This window comes from Agrilus planipennis, unplaced genomic scaffold, assembly GCF_000699045.2.
Source record: "Agrilus planipennis isolate EAB-ADULT unplaced genomic scaffold, Apla_2.0 scaffold206, whole genome shotgun sequence".
NCBI lineage: Eukaryota > Metazoa > Arthropoda > Insecta > Coleoptera > Buprestidae > Agrilus > Agrilus planipennis.
In genome coordinates, this window is record NW_020438979.1 from 394,041 (window position 1) to 412,030 (window position 17,990).

At 33.9% G+C, this 17,990-nt stretch overlaps 3 protein-coding genes across 4 annotated transcripts in view; all 3 read right to left on the bottom strand.

Annotated features, from left to right (window-relative positions):
- The window catches only part of LOC108740388 (cytoplasmic dynein 2 heavy chain 1), a 35,318-nt gene extending 22,901 nt beyond the window's left edge, over positions 1–12,417 (bottom strand). The window contains exons 1-37 of the mRNA XM_025975527.1: positions 11,974–12,417; positions 11,763–11,917; positions 11,418–11,588; positions 11,225–11,354; positions 11,033–11,159; positions 9,992–10,122; positions 9,688–9,920; positions 9,421–9,520; positions 9,216–9,364; positions 8,942–9,157; positions 8,717–8,886; positions 8,455–8,647; positions 8,168–8,395; positions 7,724–8,103; positions 7,474–7,668; positions 7,150–7,396; positions 6,943–7,092; positions 6,679–6,881; positions 6,497–6,612; positions 6,296–6,441; positions 6,072–6,239; positions 5,859–6,017; positions 5,657–5,796; positions 5,385–5,601; positions 4,494–4,724; positions 4,229–4,429; positions 3,974–4,167; positions 3,766–3,904; positions 3,577–3,696; positions 3,118–3,524; positions 2,732–3,056; positions 2,555–2,662; positions 2,340–2,496; positions 768–1,082; positions 524–702; positions 219–463; positions 33–138 (exon numbers count right to left, since the gene is read on the bottom strand). Coding sequence (XP_025831312.1) covers positions 33–138; positions 219–463; positions 524–702; positions 768–1,082; positions 2,340–2,496; positions 2,555–2,662; positions 2,732–3,056; positions 3,118–3,524; positions 3,577–3,696; positions 3,766–3,904; positions 3,974–4,167; positions 4,229–4,429; positions 4,494–4,724; positions 5,385–5,601; positions 5,657–5,796; positions 5,859–6,017; positions 6,072–6,239; positions 6,296–6,441; positions 6,497–6,612; positions 6,679–6,881; positions 6,943–7,092; positions 7,150–7,396; positions 7,474–7,668; positions 7,724–8,103; positions 8,168–8,395; positions 8,455–8,647; positions 8,717–8,886; positions 8,942–9,157; positions 9,216–9,364; positions 9,421–9,520; positions 9,688–9,920; positions 9,992–10,122; positions 11,033–11,159; positions 11,225–11,354; positions 11,418–11,588; positions 11,763–11,917; positions 11,974–12,013 — 6,891 coding nt within the window. The 5' untranslated portion in view covers positions 12,014–12,417. The remainder of the gene's footprint in view (positions 1–32; positions 139–218; positions 464–523; positions 703–767; positions 1,083–2,339; positions 2,497–2,554; positions 2,663–2,731; positions 3,057–3,117; positions 3,525–3,576; positions 3,697–3,765; positions 3,905–3,973; positions 4,168–4,228; positions 4,430–4,493; positions 4,725–5,384; positions 5,602–5,656; positions 5,797–5,858; positions 6,018–6,071; positions 6,240–6,295; positions 6,442–6,496; positions 6,613–6,678; positions 6,882–6,942; positions 7,093–7,149; positions 7,397–7,473; positions 7,669–7,723; positions 8,104–8,167; positions 8,396–8,454; positions 8,648–8,716; positions 8,887–8,941; positions 9,158–9,215; positions 9,365–9,420; positions 9,521–9,687; positions 9,921–9,991; positions 10,123–11,032; positions 11,160–11,224; positions 11,355–11,417; positions 11,589–11,762; positions 11,918–11,973) is intronic.
- Positions 12,418–12,789: 372 nt separating this feature from the next.
- Positions 12,790–13,597, bottom strand: LOC108740398. 2 transcript variants are annotated; one of them, XM_018474698.2, is made up of 2 exons: positions 12,930–13,597; positions 12,790–12,877 (listed from the first exon to the last, which is right to left on the bottom strand). In XM_018474698.2, exons 1-2 carry the CDS (start codon positions 13,311–13,313, stop codon positions 12,863–12,865), a joined length of 399 nt encoding a protein of 132 aa, XP_018330200.1. In that variant the 5' UTR covers positions 13,314–13,597; the 3' UTR covers positions 12,790–12,862. The 2 variants fall into 2 exon arrangements, with proteins under 2 accessions (XP_018330200.1, XP_025831308.1); XM_025975523.1 differs by having other exon boundaries at positions 12,841–12,877; positions 13,152–13,595.
- A 947-nt stretch (positions 13,598–14,544) lies between these two features.
- Positions 14,545–17,680, bottom strand: LOC108740389 (WD repeat-containing protein 48 homolog). Its single transcript, XM_018474691.1, has 13 exons — positions 17,490–17,680; positions 17,233–17,437; positions 16,959–17,171; positions 16,755–16,895; positions 16,593–16,698; positions 16,444–16,540; positions 16,275–16,379; positions 16,016–16,216; positions 15,852–15,959; positions 15,450–15,667; positions 15,183–15,390; positions 14,947–15,120; positions 14,545–14,679 (listed from the first exon to the last, which is right to left on the bottom strand). Exons 1-13 carry the CDS (start codon positions 17,535–17,537, stop codon positions 14,545–14,547), a joined length of 1,959 nt encoding a protein of 652 aa, XP_018330193.1. The 5' UTR covers positions 17,538–17,680.
- Between the last annotated feature and the right edge of the window lie 310 nt (positions 17,681–17,990).

The window sequence follows — 17,990 nt, forward strand, 5'->3', positions numbered from 1 at the left end:
ATTATTTATTTATTATTTTATACGTAGAGTACCTGAGATAACTTGTAAGAAACATATTCGGGAGTAACATAAGCGCTGCAGTGAATTGTAGCCATTTCCCAATCGCTTCTTTCTTTAATTAATTGTTCTATAATAAGTCTAAAATAATAGTAACAACATTATCCCTCTGAAGTGGAAAAATTAAAAATACATTTTAGGAAAAAGACGATGAAACATACGATTTGGCAGAACCGTGTTCAGCCACCAGCAGAAAATGTCTCTCTTCTCCTGGTGTAAGGCATTTCCTCAGAAGATCTAAACTATGATTTATTAAAGCAGTTTTAACAAGGGGAATGTCTTCTATATGTTTTTCAGAAAATGTAATGTCTACGTCTGTATCGTAGCTTTCTATGTTATCCGAGCGTTCATCGTAGAGAAGAAAGTGTGAAGGATTTGGACACATTTCTCCAAACGAATCAAATACCTGCAAATTTTATTAATTTCGTCTAAAACTGTTTTATTTTTAATACTGTAAAAATTCTACCTGTTTTATAAATACGTTTCTGCAATCTCTAGACAATTGACTTCCAAGACCGTTCAACAATCCAACCAAAAATTGAGTTTTCGTTTTGGCGTCGTAGAGATGTTGGAAGGCAGTCTTTACAATTGACAAATTTGATTTCGAAAGGGGGAATTTACCCTCATCTTTTGCCCAATCAAAAGCTTAAAAATGTTGAGACAATAATTAAAAACAGACAGCAAACCGATGTATATATATTGACAACCACCTTTATAGAAATACTCAGGGATATAATGTTTCAAAAGATCTCCAACATCATCCTCCAGACTGTTCACAATTCCGTCCAAGTAGTTTGTCACAGTGAAGTCCTCTTCGTTAAGTAAAACGATACCAAGTCTAGAAACAGTTGCTGGAGAAGCATGGCTCAGCTCATGGGTTTCAAAAACAAAATTAACATTTGGCCCAAATTTTATTTGCCAACCCGAAGGTAACGACAAAAGTCTATTGTCGTCTAGAACTGAATTTAGCGATTCTATCCACTCAGGGTCAATATCACCATCACATACTATCCACGACCAGGTGTCTGGAAATGAGGACATTAAAAACATATGAATGCCAAGATGCACGTCGAAGAGGGTATAGAAATTTGATAAGATATTGATGATGTTAAATATACTTAAAAATGTAGGGATGAGTTGCAAAGATAGAAGAGTGATACTTAGTTTGTATAAAGAGCAACAGGCAGTTATAGAGCTAGGGCTGCAACGTAGAGAAGTAAATATTAGGAAGGGAGTCAGACAGGGATGCACACTGTCACCGCTACTTTTTAATCTATACATCGAAGACGCCATCAACATCATTAAAGACAGTACAACTGTAGGGATAGATGTGCAAGGGCAAAAGATTAGTATGCTTAGATTTGCAGATGATATAGCAGTATTAGCATCTAGCAAGGAGGACCTAGAGATAGCTTTAAATAAAATGGAAGCGGTACTGACAGATCAGTACTGTATGAAAATAAATAAAAGTAAAACTAAAATACTGGTATGCAAGGGAAGGAAAAGTAGGGAAAGAGCGAATATAAAGAAAGGAGACGAAAAATTATGCTCGCGAACGGTTAATTTAGAAATTCGAAAAAGGTTAAAGGTGTATGTTTGGAGCACGGCGCTGTACGGGTGCGAAACATGGACAGTGGTCTCGGCGAAAAAGAAAAGGTTAGAAGTGTTTGAAATGTGGTGTTACAGGCGAGTGATGAGGATACCGTAGATAGAGAAGGTTAGAAATGAAGAGGTATTAAAAAGAGTAAGAGAACAGAGGACTATATGGAAGTCAATAAGAAATAGGCGTGATAGGTTAGTAGGACACCTTCTCAGGCATGAAGGTCTAGTCAGAGACATATTAGAGCCAGAAACGGATGTTAGGAGGGGTAGAGGTGGACCTAGATTAGATTACTGTTCGCAAATAGTTAAGGACGTGGCTTGGTCTAGCTTTAGGGAAATGCGAAGATTAGCTGAGGATAGGAAAGAGTGGAGGTGCGTGTCCAACCAGTCTTAGGACTGACGACCTTATGATGATGATGAAGATATTAATGGAGACTGACACTCTATATGAAGAAACAATGAAATTGAGTGGAATAGAATGGAAAGACAAAATAACAAAACCGTGGAACTTTATTTCATGATTATTGTTTAATTTTCTATTCGTGACTGTGGGATTTCGTCATGATTTTTAGAATGAAACAGAAATGTTTTCAGAAGTGGTTTTGGAATGTAGAAGCGGCAATTTTAATGTGGACAACATACATGTTGAGTAATGCTGGCAGAACCAATAATATGTATACCTGGTGGTTCAGAGGTCACTTGCAGGCTGCAACTGGTCAAAACGCCATCCATCCACTGTCTGGTGTCGGTATCAATCTTCCCTAGAAGTAGTGTTTTATTTATTGCTTTCGGATTAAATGTTGTTTGCTTTAACACGTTCCCCATTTTGTTCAATGCCTAAAACATTAAGATGATCTTTCATTTTCCTTATGATTATTATTAAAACCATGCTCACATGAAACACTAAAGTCCGAACGACCGTTTTACCAGATCCTGAGGGACCCACTAAAGCCACACCCATTCTCTGCTTCAGTTGTTCATAAAATTCTATGCATTTATTTATCTACAAAAATTGACGTAGTTATTTAGAATTTTTAGTAAATTATAAAAAAACATTTGAATATTAACCAACCTGTCTTTCGTTTATTTGATACTTTAGTTCGTTATATGACTCGTCAAGGGCCTTAAGGAATTCTTCATGCCCTGTGCTTTCGATGTGAGTGTTTGGAAATGCGTCGGCTAACAATGCTTCAAATTTTACACTATCAGCGTATGTTAGTCTAGATAAAGTGTTTTTACGTAAAGATTGCACTGCAAATTCAAGTTCTTTTTCCAGGTTGACCGTTCCGATTTCTTCATTCGTATGATATTGTCTTATATATTCGCCGCAACTTAGCAAAACAGTCTTCAGGGCCCTAAGACCCCAATCGTAATGCTGTTGTTTGCTTAGAAGATTGCTAAAATGTTTTTAAGAAATTTTCACACTGTCCAATAAAAAGAAAGACAATTTTGACTTACCTTGACAAGTTATAAATTTCTACAATTTTCTTTGCTAAAACGTTGGCATGTTTAAAACCATCGCAATGCAGCAAGGTCTTGGCAATATCCTCATGGTCAGGTTGGGTCATTACAATTGGTCTAAATAGCTGCTTCAAATTATCGGGTAGATTATTTCTGGCACCATATCCCTCCCCGGCAGGATTTAGGGTGACGAAGATGCCACTGTGCTTATTTACTTGAACCTCCTGCTCTAACATGGCTACAGTGTTTTGTTTGTGGTAAAGGGCATTTTGTATGGACTGTATATGCATAGATATTGTCGACAATGTGACCTCGTCTAAACGATTGAACTCATCAAAACAACCCCATGCTCCACACTGAACCAGTCCGAATAAAATTTTCCCCATCGATGTCGCATCAATTGTCTAAAAGTTTTTAAATGGTAAACATGGCTATTTTACCGCATAGATATGGCACCTCATCACAGTTGAACACGAGAACTTGACGTCCTAAAAGACAACCCAGAGCTTTAACAGTTTCTGTTTTCCCAGTCCCAGCTGGCCCGTAAGGATTTCCCCCTAAACCCAGATGCATCCCCTACAATAATAATTTGTTTCGATACATTCAGTTACATCAGTTACTAACCCGAATTAAATGCATGCTAACCTGGGTTAAAGTTAAGAAACATTTATCCGTCAGTGATGTTTGCACCAGTTTTGGTTGATTACCCAGATATTCGTACGAATATTCAAATTCTGCATTTACCATTTTTACAGTTACGTTTCCAGATGTATCTGAATAAAATCTGTAAGCAAAAGTTCAAGGGACATCCCATGAAATACTCCAAAACAGAAAGGTGTTACTTATGGTTTACCTAAGTTGTTTCCTCCACGTCCAATCATTATCTTTGGCAACGTTATCTGCTATCAATTCTTCAATAACAGACACGTTATGTATGGTGTCAACTAAAAGTGTTTTGAGTTTTAGTTCCAAAACATCGGAACCGCTGTTTTCGTTACTTTGATTATTTCTATTGAAATTTAGCGAACTATAATGGACTAGTTGGGACTGAAATGTCAAACATCAATTTGATAAAAGAATTAGTTTTTAATAACGGACGATTGTGTACCTTGTAGCTGCCCAATAGGGGGACCAAAGCCATATCGGCAATGGCTTTTTCACACTGTTTCGTGAACGTAATACTGTTGGACAAGCAAAGGATTTGTGATGGATACTTTGCAGGATTTGCATTTTCTCCTTCTGATAAACAACGTGTTAAAAGCGACCTGAGTGTAATTTGCATCTCTTTCACTAAACTGTTGAGCCAATCCTACAAGTTACGTGTGACTTTTGTATAAACATGAAGACGTTTCCTTTTAGGAAGAAATAGATACCTCAACAGGCTGATTAATATCTACGGGTTGATTCAAAATTACAGTTTCTCCTTGAAGGGAACACATGGCAATAATGTTTTTATTATCGACGTCCAATTTAATTGAATTTATACCACCAAATAGTTTTTTCAAATGCGATTGGATGACGTGTTCTTTTGACGATTGACCGACGATCTCTAGGAGGTCATCGTCACTCAAAAAAAGAAATCGGGGAAATCTCTTTCTTTTTTCCTGAAAATATGTTGAGAGTGACTATAGACGGGTGATAAAATTATGGTCTGAAATATAGCAGTATCAGCATCAAGGAAGGTGGAGTTAGAGATAGCTTTAAATAAAATGACGAAAAAGTCGAAGAAGTGGCTGATTTAAGAATCTAGGAAGTCAGATAAGTCAGGATGGAAGGAATAGTAGGGATTTAAAGAAGAGGATAGTGTATGGTCGAGTTGCCATCAATAAAAAGAAGTCACTTCCATGCTCGCGAACGATTAATTTAGAAATTCAAAAAAGATTGTTAAAGGTGTATGTGAAATGTGGGGTTACACGCGAATGATGAGGATACAGTGGATAGAAAAGGTTAGAAATGAAGAGGTATTAGAAAGACTAGGAGAAACGAGAACTCCGTGGAAGTCAATAATAAATAGGCGAGATAGATTGGAAGAACACCTTCTCAGGCATGAAGGTCTAGTCAGAGACATATTAGAAGCAAAAACAGAAGTTAGAAGGAGTAGAGTAGAATTAGATTAGATTACTGTTCACAAATAATTAAGGATGTGGGATGTTCTAGTTTTAGAGAAATGCGAAGATTAGCTCAGTATAGGAAAGAGTGGAGGTGCGTGTCCAACCAGTCTTAGGACTGACGACCTTACGATGATGATGGTCTGAAAATCTTACAGCGAGAAATTTATCCAAACTGTGTTGACACTTCGTAAGTTGTTCCTGTAAATTTTCTAGGGTGCTTCCAATATTTGGAAATTTAAGTAATGAAGTAACTTTAAGTTCTTTTTCGATAAAGGTAATAATTCGTCGAAAATCTTTATCAATTCTATTAAATCTGCCCTTTTCTTGACTTAAAGTGCCGCTTACAAATATTGGTTCCAAATACAACCATCTACAAACAGATTGTAGTTTATAACGAGATTTTTACAAACAACCCACTGGTTTACTTTCTCTGAATTTGCGCTAAAGATGTTATATAACGATCCAAGTCAATGAGTCGACTTTCCCATGATGTTATCCTTTCAGAAAAGGTTTCATAATCTGATGAGTTTTTAACGGATTGCAGTAGACTTTGATTGTCTCCGATCTAAAAGTATTTATGTACTTAAATGTACACTTACTTTATTAATTTATTCATTAGCAACAAACTTTATTAAGTATATCTTTGAAATCTTTTATTAGCATCAAATTGACTCGTTTGGAATCAGTGTGTAGAGTCAGAGCGAATCTTGTTTGGAAATCCCACAATTCAAGTTCTGACAATGCCTGTCGCACAACAATTTCACTTGCTGCTTTTTTCGATATCATCTACAAATTCCAAACGATAATATAGAGGTATCTATCGAACACTATTGATTAAACCTGCAGTTTTGACCCTTCTTCAACGATCTTTTGGGCTACGTTTAGAAAATCTCGTAGACAAATTGCGTCAATTGGTTTTTGAGGAATTCCCAATAAAGCAAAAATTTCTGACCAATGTTTGTCGGTGAAATACTCACCTCTTAAATATTGGAGAATTGGTATTACTTCCTAATGTAAAAATAAATGAAAATTTAAGTGAGTTTAAGGGATTTAAAGACAATTACAGTGTATTTCTCTATTTCTATTTGTAGAGCTGGTGAAGGATTTTCCATTGTCGTGAGCGCTGTATCCCATTTGTTTAGAAACTCTTCCAAGCGGTATATTTTCTTCCTGAATACGATCCACTCTTCGTCCATAAGTTGGTTGATTTCTAGAAATTAGTTTATGAAGAAATCATTTAACTATAAGGTAATGCTAATGTATGCCTGAAGAGAATTCTTCAAAAGGTTTCCATAGATCTTCCTGCTGTTTCAAATCAGCTTCAACCTCATCGAAAATTGGAATAACCGGTGGCTCCATGTTCAATCGCAAGTACTCATTTCTGTATGCATAAATACAATTGAGAAATAAATCGACACTGGTTTTAGTGATACAGAGATATACTCACAACAGAGCGTCTTTCTTTTGTGTTAACTCGTCCCATTGTAATCTCTTTTCTTTAATTTTGTCCAAATAAGTTTTGAGACTGTCCATGTTGTTTTGATCAGTTCCAGGATGGGTTTTAACTTGTTCCCATTTTGCTTCAAACCGCTGTAAGTCATGCATTAGGTTTTCTCTAGTAACATTCAAAGTGATCTTCATTGTTTCTATCTGCAAAGAGAAATAGAAAGATTGTAGTATTTGTATTTTGGTCGTAATTTTCCTAACTTGCCTGGCGTGTAATAATGTGTTCGTGGTTTTCTAATAAGCTTTCTAATCTCTCCCAGGCAGTTTGCAATCTGTTAACCGAATCCACTTGTTCCCTTGTCCAACTCGACAAAGTTTTACACTTTTGGAGAACTTCTTGCAGAACGTTTTCCATCTGCATTTGCGAAAGTTACAAAAATGAGCGAACGTTACCTTTAGAAAACTCTTTTACCTCTGGTTTGTCATTTAAAATCTTTGAGAACCCTAAATCTGCTTCACCAAATTGTTCTATTGTCAAAAGTTGTTTGTGGAGGTTGGCTGTTGAAGAGTCAATGTATTGTTGCAATTTAAAAACGTCCTGGGCAATAGAATCTTTCAAACTGATTGTAAGTTGAGACCAATGGTTTCTATTATGATTTTCCAAATCCATTCTTAACCATGATAGGCCCACTATAAAGCAACCAACTCTTTCTTCACTACTAAAAGGCCACATAAAGGAATTGTTAGATAATACAATACAATGCACATTTAAAATGAATGAAAAAGAAAAATATACCTTGGAAGTTTAGCAATTTCTTGCCCAAAAGTTTTTGATGCTCTAAATTGAATGTCCCACTGTTGCCAGGATTTAAGCTGAGAAGTATCCAATCCATCGAGGGTTAGCCAAGACTTCCAATGAGTTTTAACGGTTTGAAGTTGCTTGAACAAATCATTTTTATGCTTATTAATAATATCCAAATGTTCTTTGCTCCTACAAAATTACAATCAATTATTTAACACGTTTTAAATTGACTAGTTGTATCAACCTCTCCACAATTTCTGCAAAAACATTTCCCGAAACTGTCTCTGACACTCCCGTGAGTTTCTTAGGGAGATCCATAAATCTTTTCAATTGCTGGTTGTATTTCTCTTCTAGAATTTCTTCAGAAGGGGAAAATTGTAATTCATTATTTCTGTAAGCCAAGTCCACGTGTATCTCCGGCAAATAAAGATGAAGTGTATCGAAACTTTGGATGTATTTCTTTTCCAGGACAGTTGCAAGCTGCTTATCAATATCCGTCTTCCACGTGGCCATATTTTGGAAACCTTTAGTTTGGACTTGGTTGACTATATTTTGGACGAACTTTAAGGCATCTTTCCATTTATGAAATTGCTTAATAAGATCAACATCTTCCAGATCCGCGATCTTAAAAAAGTTTTTGAATCAAATCATGGATTTTTTTACCAAGCGGTTGATAAAAGATTCAAACCTTTTCCTTTATTTTGCTATGATAATCTGTGAGAAGATCATTTTCATCGGATAGTTTTTCCACGGCATTCTTTAATATGTTCACGTACTTTTCGACAGATTTTACGTCGCTCCACGTGACAACTTCTTGGTCTTGAACCAATTTTGAAAGAGCCACCGCGCTTGCTAACATCATTGGTCTTTGGGAAGGTATCATTCGGTCACCGATGGTATTGTGAAAATTAGCTATCTAATAAAAATCGTGCTTAATTGCTACAGCTATTCGAAATCATGACTTGGGCGATTTACTTGTTCCAATGTTCGAGCGTGTCTCATGAACTTGCTGGCAAGATCTGCCACTTCTATGATACTGTCTGGTATGGTATAGTTGAACGAGGCTAACTGACGAACTTCTCCTATTAGGACCACCAAGCGAGGAGAATAATTAACTTCCATCATTTTATCTTTTGAAAATTGGACCACTGGATCGGTTTCTTTTAAGCTTAAAACAGTATTGCACTTACTTTGAACCCTTTCTCATTCACAAGAACTAGTCTAGTTCTTCTTTTACCTTAAATGGTTACTTTTTATACTAGTATAAATGTCGTTGGTCCAGGAATCGAAAAGATCTGAATGTTGTTCTCTTATTTCTTTTGTTAACTGCTTTGTAGCTTGCTTAAGTTCGTCATACCCATGTAAATCATTCAGTAATTTATCGCTTATACCATCAACTCTTTGTACCTTTAAGTAAGACAAAAGAACGCTATTGTTTCATTTTAATATAATGAGGAATTACCTTAAGTTCTAACTGTCTCAAGTTCATTATTTCAGCAACAGTTTGTGATGTGTTATATTTGTCAAAATCTGGTCTAACGTCTGAGGTCATTTGGGCAGCCAATTCTTTTAGGTAGTCTTTCGACACCGAAAGTAAATACTGTCTTTCATTTTGCAAAACTTGTTTAACGATTGGCCTGCTTATCAGTTCACAATATCGAGAGCATTCGTGCAAAAGCTAAAAGCGACATCGGGTATCAAAATTGGGGCTTGAATGGTACAAGTAATTCCAATACCTGTTGAGTGTTAGCTGTTGTATCTGAGAGCTGCTTCCTTAATTTTGTTGCAACCCTTTGTTCAGCAGGTTGAAAGAGATACTCAAATTTTTTAACTGCTGTTTTCCATTGACCTTCTGTATAAGGATCTGTGCGCAGATATTCAACGTCTGAAAATGATTACTTTCAATCTTCAAAGGTGAAAATCATAGTGATTGAAATCTACCCTGAAACGGTTTGAATGTTTCGTTCGTTTTTAAGTCCTCCACTTCAGATGCAGTCAAAAGCCGAACGATTTGTCTATGGACAGTGCGGACATTCAATACCTAAAATGATTTGTTTGAATGGTACAATGAAAAGAGAAGATTTTGATCTTTCTGAATCTTCTAGAATAATCAAATAATATAATAAAGTATGTTTTGAAGATTGAGAAAGTTATTAGAAATACTCCTAGAGGATTGGAATTGACTCCCATTTTATACTATATTCGTACTTCTTTTACTCTATCGACAAGTGCTTGTAGATTGCTTGGAACATGTGGTTTTCCTTTCCAAACATGTAACGAATAATTGGGCCAATAAATTTCAGTCAGTTGTTTGCATGTAGTCAACCAATGTTCGCCGGTGTTAATGCATAAATTCAATGTTTCAAGTACAGACATAAAATCTTCCGACCAAACGTTCGAATCTTTCACATGTTTTGATAAACATTTTACCAAGTCGAAAGCTAAAGATATAAATCGACGCGTGAATTAACAATTAACTGATTATTATGATATATTCTGAGACATAACGTACAAATTAGATCCATCAGATGCTGCATTCTAGCTTTTGGATAGGGAACATCAAGTCTCCAAAGATCGTCCAAGCTACTGTGAGCATTTTCGAGAATGTCTTCGATTTCGGGAAGGGGCAAAGCCTCCAGGACCCTAACAATTCAAAAAGCCAATACAACAAAACAAATCATTGCAAATATTTAATGAAGCATTTATTTACTGTTGATTAGGATATTAAGGATAAATAAATTAAAGGAAACGAAAGTAAAGTTTCAAAATTGTTTTACTAAAACATTGGCTTCTTCAGGTCAAGATATTGTGATTAAAATTGTTAAAAAATTAGCTGAAATACTAAAAGTTTACAAATTTTATGGGTTGGGAACAACGAAAGGGAGCGATAAGGTAAGAATTTAAGTTTTTGAAGGCAAATATAAATTTAATAAAGAAGAATCATTTACATCAGTTTGATCGTTTAGCAAAATATTTAATAATTTATTATATTTATTAANGCTTTTTGGCAATTCTTTTAAAATTTGAAAATTATCATTAAATGTGTGTCTCTCTTTAAATAAATGTTCTGCATATGTAGAATCAGCTTTCTCATTAGTATAGCTCTTCCTGTGTTCTGTAATCCTTTGATTGAAGGATCTCCCTGTTTGTCCAACGATTAATTTATATATTTTTTGAAACTTTACTTTCGTTTGCTTTAATTCACAGGGCAAAGTATTATTACGTAAATGAAACTTAGTATCAGCAATTTCTTATGCTGAAGTGTACGATGTGTTGCATACCTATTTACAAACAATTCTTTTAAATTTATTTTTTCAAACAATTTTTAACACAAAGAAAGTGATTAAACAAATTGTTCACAAAAGTGAATTTTGACCACTCGCTCACAGGACTGTTAGGGTGGAAAAACTTGTTATTTTAAGATAAATAAAGTGAAAACTTTTTAAAGATTGATAGCAAAGGAACCTAAAGTTTCCAAAATATTGATAAAGTTATTTTAAACACTGAGATACTTAATATAGCTTCAAAAGGCATATTTATTCAAAAATAATACCTAAAATTTTCTGCAAGTTGTTCTATAATGCCACTAACGTCTAAACACTTTTGAATATCCTTTTTCGTAGCAGAAGCTTCCGATTTATTCTTCCAATACTCAAGCTCGTGATCTAAATTTTGTATAACTAAAATCACAAATAATAAAAGATAGCATTACATCGTCCAAAATACAAGAAATGACAGTAATTACCAGTCAGCACTTCATTTTCATTTCCTTGCTTAGAATTTTCGTCGTTGGTAATGTTAGCTAAATTACGAAGTCCGATCTGAAGATTGGCTAATTGTTTTTGAACAATTGTATTTGTGGAGGTAGTGTTGTTCTAAAATTGACACCACGTATAGTAGTTTTAATTATAATAGGTACATTTATATTAAATTCGAACCTGACTGAAAAGGGGAACAAAAACGTTACTAAGTGCATGGTACAAGGCAGTAGTCGGAGTTCCCTGTACAGCCACCGTTTGTACCATGAACATATTGTCATCAGTAATGATAATTGGGCTACTTTTGTAGAATACTACAACCTTTTCTGGATTATCCTCAGACATATTCATCTAAAAAAATATTTGTTTTATATACCTATTCAGTAAATTTATTTCTTTTTTTATTTATAGGCGATTACGAAGATGTGCGATTTGTGATATCTGGTGGTACCGTTAAAAGTTTTGGTAAGTGTATTAAAAAGTGCAATTATTGAATTCAGATTATATTATTATGAGATGGCTGACCTTATTTTCAAACTTAAGTTTTTTCCCTTTATTTTTGTCAAGGGTTGCGTACAAACACAAAATGTCACCTTGACTTAAAAATTGGGTTAAACAGTTTAAGTTTTCGGTACTCTTTTCCCATTCGTCTTCTTCCACTTTGAACCCAAGATGAAAACCTGTTGATCAACGTTTGTTTAGAACAAAGAAAATGATGAAATAATAAACTAATTACCTGCTGCATTTACAAAAAAACGAGTTTGAAAATTACTCATCGCCTTTTTTTTACTTACTATAGTTCGTGCTTTCAAAATATATAATGTGATCAATGTTTAAGAGATTGTCCATGGTTACCGTTACGTAGTAACGAGACATATTACACAAAGTTACAAATATGCTATTAGCTAATAGTGAATTTATTCAAGGAAGGAAAAAGGGAAACATTTTTATGAAAAATGATGTAGGTATTTGGTTTATCGACTTTTAATAAATAATTTAGGTTCAACAGTAACTCTTAACTGTTTTAAAAGTATTATCAATTCTGTTGCGTTTGGTCTGTTAGTGCAAAGCATTTTTCATTTGGAAATCTGAAGTGTTTTTGTAATGTAATCCACTCAAGTAATATTTTTGTTGATGTATGATACAGTGGAAGAAATGGAAAGCAAAAGTGATTAAAATTCTCAAAGTAAATAATGGTGTTAAGGAATATAAACATTAAAGTCATCCGATTATGAAATTTTATTTAAATAATACTGGTTTTCTAACATAATTCCCATACTGTGGTTTCTATTTGATGTTATAATTTGTTTCTGCTATATTTTTCATTTGAATAGCCTTCGATCGAAATCCATGAAAATCATTGAGATTCTCAATAACACGAAAAGCGACACTCTCAGGAGGATAATTAGAATGCAACATATATGCCTTTTTCTTTCGTGCATAAAATTCGTAGAGACCTTTTATGGACTTGGAGGCTTTAACATGGCGTATTCGGAGAAGATTGAGGTTTACATGAGGTTCTTTTGCAACTTTCCTAGTTAAAAATGCATCCAAATGCATCGTCAAACAAACCACAGCGTTTATAGGACACACCTTACTTTCAAAAATTTTGGCTTGATTAAGGTTCATTGGAAATCCATCTACAATGTAACCGTTACTATATTCGTAAGTGGATAGTAAATTCTCCTTTACAATTTCTACCGCCAATTTGTCTGGAAGATTGAACGGATTATTCAAATTTTTTTGAACGACTCCTTCACGTTTTGAACTGTTTTCTAATTCGTATTTGAGACACGTTTCAAAAGAAATAAGATAATAGTCGGTGGCTTCTGCCATGGCTTCAGTTAATACTGTCTTTCCAGAAAAGTGTGGACCAGTAACACAGTATATTGGGAGTTTTAACGCCCTTATTACCTTTAATTTTGCTTTTTCTTCATTGCCGTTCGGGCGCTTGTTTTCGATATATGTCTCAAAATCGGTTTTCTTGAGTAATGAACTGGAAGTAGGTTCATATATACTCAGTCTGCGTTCATCGGAAGGTATTGTTCTAAAACTTGACCTCCTATTGGAGTCCATTTTGATGGGTTTTAATATATATATAAATTTTTACATTAACATTACCGGCAAATCAAAAATAAAATGAAAGTGGAGTTAATTGCATATCAAGGTAATTTTATTACACGACATTTAAACTTTTGACAGTAACAGTTTATATTTCAAGGAAATTCGTTTGCATCTTTTGTAATATCATTTAATGCTAATTTCTTAATACTAAAATTAATTATTAGTATTTCCAAGCACATCCTGCAAACCCTTTACCTAGCTCCAAGGAAACAAAAGCGATTGTCACTAATTTTTAATTATTTAATCAAAAACAACAAACCTTTAACTTTTGTTTGAGATTTTATAAATGTGGGGATATATGTAGATATTTTTTCTTAAGAGCCACTCTGTATATTCAAAGAAATATAATTAAAAATAAGATAAACTTATCTTCATAAAAGATCCACAGTTAAACTATAATTTTCAAGCAATACAAAATATAGGAATATTCAAGCAATAATGAAATTCAGAAAATTAAATAAATTTCAATTTCAAAATGTAGGGAGTGTGTCTCCATCTAGTGGGTATTTGCTGCTACTGAAGTATTTTAATTTTATATAGCCCAAGTATTTTATTTACATATTCCAAAAGTTTGTATTCGTTCGAATGACTTTTTTGTGCAGAATTTTGATTTTAGTAAATGATTAAGACAAATATTTAATGTTGTACATTGCATTTAACTACTTTTAACTCTGGTTTAAAATGTTAGGGACATATATTGACTGAATAAATGAGTCCAACAATTACAAAATTACAATATATCTTTTATATCGATAGAAGAAAATTTAGAAAAAACAAATATTTAGTTTTAAATAAACTTAATTCAGTTTCTCAAGAAAGATCAACTACCAAATAATTAATTCATTTGCAAAAGAAAAATTTTGCTGCTTTTAGTATTTTTCTTATAAACCTTTTGCTCAATGATTATTTGAAGTGCAAATTTTTTATGATTTACTGTTTAATTTTAATTTAAAATTTTATTTTGCCTTTANTAAAATATAATAAAATTAATTGAAACGTTATTCTATAAGAAAATCGAAAGTAATACAATAAATGTTTATCATATTGGACTTAAGAAAGAAGTATTATTAATTGATTGTAGTAAAAGCAAAGTCAGAACAACTTACTTACCCTATCTGGCTTTGCTTCTACGCTACAATTTTAAGGGCAAAAATAGGGAAGAAAATGGAAACTAGATTATTAATCAATGTCTAAAATTTTTACTGTTGAATGAATTTGGTATTGATGTTTTTTCTATGAAATTCTTGAGAGTAAACTGCAGTATATTTTTGCATATGAAATGTTGCACTGTCCGTAAATCCATTGAAGGGTCAAGTACCTAAAACAAAATAAAAAAATAAATAAACCACAGACACGATTTTAATAATTTTGACTTCACACTTTGGAACTCTCTTACAATGAAAATAAAAACATTTTTGAAACTGTTTCATCTGGAAAAGATGGGGATAACTTTATTCTTTATTTGCATCAAAAGGACAGATATTAGTTTAATAGCTACAGAGTCCAATTAAGTGTGGCCCCATCGTAAGGGTTAATTGTTACTTTTTTATATTTAAGAAAATCGATTTCTTTTTAACATATTTACCTGGTCATTACATAGTAGTTCAATTTGATCTGCAGTCATTCCATTAGTTGTGGATGCTGTGTCAGCATCTCCGCTTCCTGGAGACCCTGCAGTTCCTTCTCCTAATAATTTGTCTAAAATATGTTCCGCCACTTTCCTACATTGTATAAAATCGTTTGCAACCAATCGATCCGGCTATATACACAAATATTACATTATTATTAATAATATTAAGAAAAGAATAAATGTGTGCTTACCTTCTTCAGTCTGTCTTGCTTTAGGAGGTGAGAAGGAACACTGGAATGTGGCTGAAGGTAAAATTGTATTTTTATAAATTTCCCAGTGCAGTTATCTTCCAAGTTGGACGTTACCCAGCTTGGAACTGTTTCGTTTAAAAGTGCCGTTTCCGTGTCTCCACCAGCGTCTCCAACAAGCATTCTGTATAAAGTTCGACCACCAACTTCACTGAAATAAAAAAAAAAAAACGTTCAAATTTATTACAAGTAGATGTAAGGTACCTGTACCTAAAAATAAGTGGAGTGTGTGGGGGGATGCTGAAGTACAATTTGTTTTCTTGGGACGTCTCAACCCCACGCCAATGTTCCAGCAAAGCCTGAAGAAGTAGTTTACCATAATTTACTTTCTGTTCTGGATCTGGACAATCTTTTAGGCCAGCGTCCCTTGCAGAAACCCATGCAGAAAAACAGTCGACTTCGTCTTGGCCCAAATGAATCGTTAACATCTTCAAAAATGAAATATAATTGGAAATTGAAGTCATTTCTGTATTAAAAATGAATAGTAAAACAAATTATTCAGGGAACTAATCCAACAAACAACCAGCTTTATCATAAGGACTTCCCATTACCCTTCTTTTTAAGTAAAACTAAAAAAGGAAAGAGTTATCAGAGGACAAAAATGCAACATACCCCAGTTTTTAAGTCTACATTGAACCAATTAGGAACATAGACCATTTTGAATCGATTTTTGATTTCTTCTTGGAAGTTAACAGATCCAAGGTCTTCCACCTTTTTAGCCTGAAACAAACAATTTATCACGTAATTTACTACGGTAATCAACATCATCATAATACCCGTAAGACATCATAAATGGCAACATTACTATCAGTATCTTTTGTAATTATATGTCTTTTATCATTAAGAACGACAGCTTGTTTAATTGCAGCTCCTCCAGGAATAAATGACATTGGCATTGTGGGCATACTTGTCTCACCTTTAAAATTTTTATCAGTTGGCAACTTCCAACATTTAATGTTTGATTCTGACGTGGAAACCTAAATGTAATTTTTACTTAAGATCATAAAAAACTAGAACAGGACCAAAAGTTTTTACCCAAACAGCCTGATGATCTGCTGTAAAGCACAGTCTTAATACTGGAGCCTCTTCAACACACACAATCATTGAGTTCTGAGGATTTTTCATTTCTGTCATTATGACCTACAATTAGATAGAAAAGCGATTTAATGTTAATATGTATTAATTCACCTATATGTAAAGTTACTTTTCCATCTTTACCACCAGAGATGACATAATGAAAGTTTTCTGTGGCCAATAAGGCCCAAACAGAGTCAGTGTGAACTCGAATAGTTTGGGTACACCTAAAATGAATAACCAACTTTAAAAACTATTTGTAAATGAAAAACATGTTACCTTTGAGTTCCTAAGTTCCAAACCTTTATTAAACCATCACTACTACCAGAGACACATTGCATTCCATCTCTGGATACCACAAGTGCCTTAACATTATCAGTATGTCCTGTATCAAGAGGTATAATAATGATAGAAGAAGTTAACACGATTTCATGCACAAACCTTTTAATTTGAATAATTTGGTACATGTTCTGGGATCCCATAAGCGTAAAATCTTTTCAGTTGATCCACTGACTATCACACTACCAGAAGGGTTCATAGCTAAACTATAAATAGATTCTTTGTTCCCCATTAGACTTGATGCTAAAGCAAAAAGACACAAGAACGTCAAGTATAGTAACAAAAAGACAGTTAATTTCTACTTACTTGTTACTGTGTTGTTACTTGCAGTTAGGGCAGTTAAGGTGTTGACATCCCACAAGTAAATTGATTTGTCAAAACCAGCAGATGCAACTTGTTCCCTGTCTTTAGCATAAGCCAGGGCTTTTACATAGTCTTTGTGAGTACGCAATGTCGACATGCAGAAACCTTTGTGTGCATTCCACACTTTGACAGTTGTATCAGAACTGGCACTTATTACTGAAGAACGAATTTATACTTTATGAATTGCCGTATGATGTTAAATTTATAAAACACTTACGGTTTCGGCCGCCACAGCATAAAACAATGTCATTCACCCAATCGGTGTGATGTTCCATACTCTGCAGATATTTTTCATGTTCGTAAATACGAACAACACTATCTCTTCCAGCAGAGTATAAACGATCTAATGCAGGATCAACCTGCAATGCATTAACACCAGATCGATGTTTCTTTTCTTCTGCTTCGCAAATTACCATCGACACCTGGAAAAATAAGGTTAATTTCTACTTGTTAATATATGCACAACACTACTACTTGGGTCTTTTTTCGACCACTTAGGCCTCCGGTTTTTAAATTAGCCATTTTATCTTATAAAATGTCACCACATTCTTTTAAAAATTAGGATACGTAATGATTAATCTTAAATGGAGCCAATGTTTTTGTTTACCATACAATTGTGAACCATTTTACTTTCGATTTTCAGCTGACAGCTGACATAAAGTTAGTCGAATTCAGTAGCGTCCGTTGTATTTTTCTCTTTTTACACTGTTTTCAATGTGCATTTCATTAGAATTTGCTGTAAAATTAAGTCTACGTCAATGGTCTTATAGGCTCATGCTTCCATTACTTCTGGTGTCAACCATTTTGTTGGAGCATTGTTGTTGTTGTCGGCCATTATTCTTTTTAATTGTTGATGATGTCGGCCATTATGCTTTTTTAATTGTTGCCGTATTGTTGTTATTGTCGGCCATCATGCTTATTTAATTGTTGTCGTATTTAAATGACTTTTAATTAAAATAAATATAAAATATAATA

What these genes read in the sequence shown, in the direction of transcription:
- LOC108740398 (XM_018474698.2), bottom strand. Translation starts at nt 13,313, where the DNA reads ATGGACTCCAATAGGAGGTCAAGTTTTAGAACAATACCTTCCGATGAA.
- LOC108740389 (XM_018474691.1), bottom strand. Translation starts at nt 17,537, where the DNA reads ATGGCTAATTTAAAAACCGGAGGCCTAAGTGGTCGAAAAAAGACCCAA. An exon ending in ATGCTGTGGCGGCCGAAACC is followed by an intron (nt 17,172 to 17,232) that starts GTAAGTGTTTTA and finishes TTCGTTCTTCAG; the next exon opens with TAATAAGTGCCAGTTCTGAT. An exon ending in ATGTAGACTTAAAAACTGGG is followed by an intron (nt 15,668 to 15,851) that starts GTATGTTGCATT and finishes TCATTTTTGAAG; the next exon opens with ATGTTAACGATTCATTTGGG.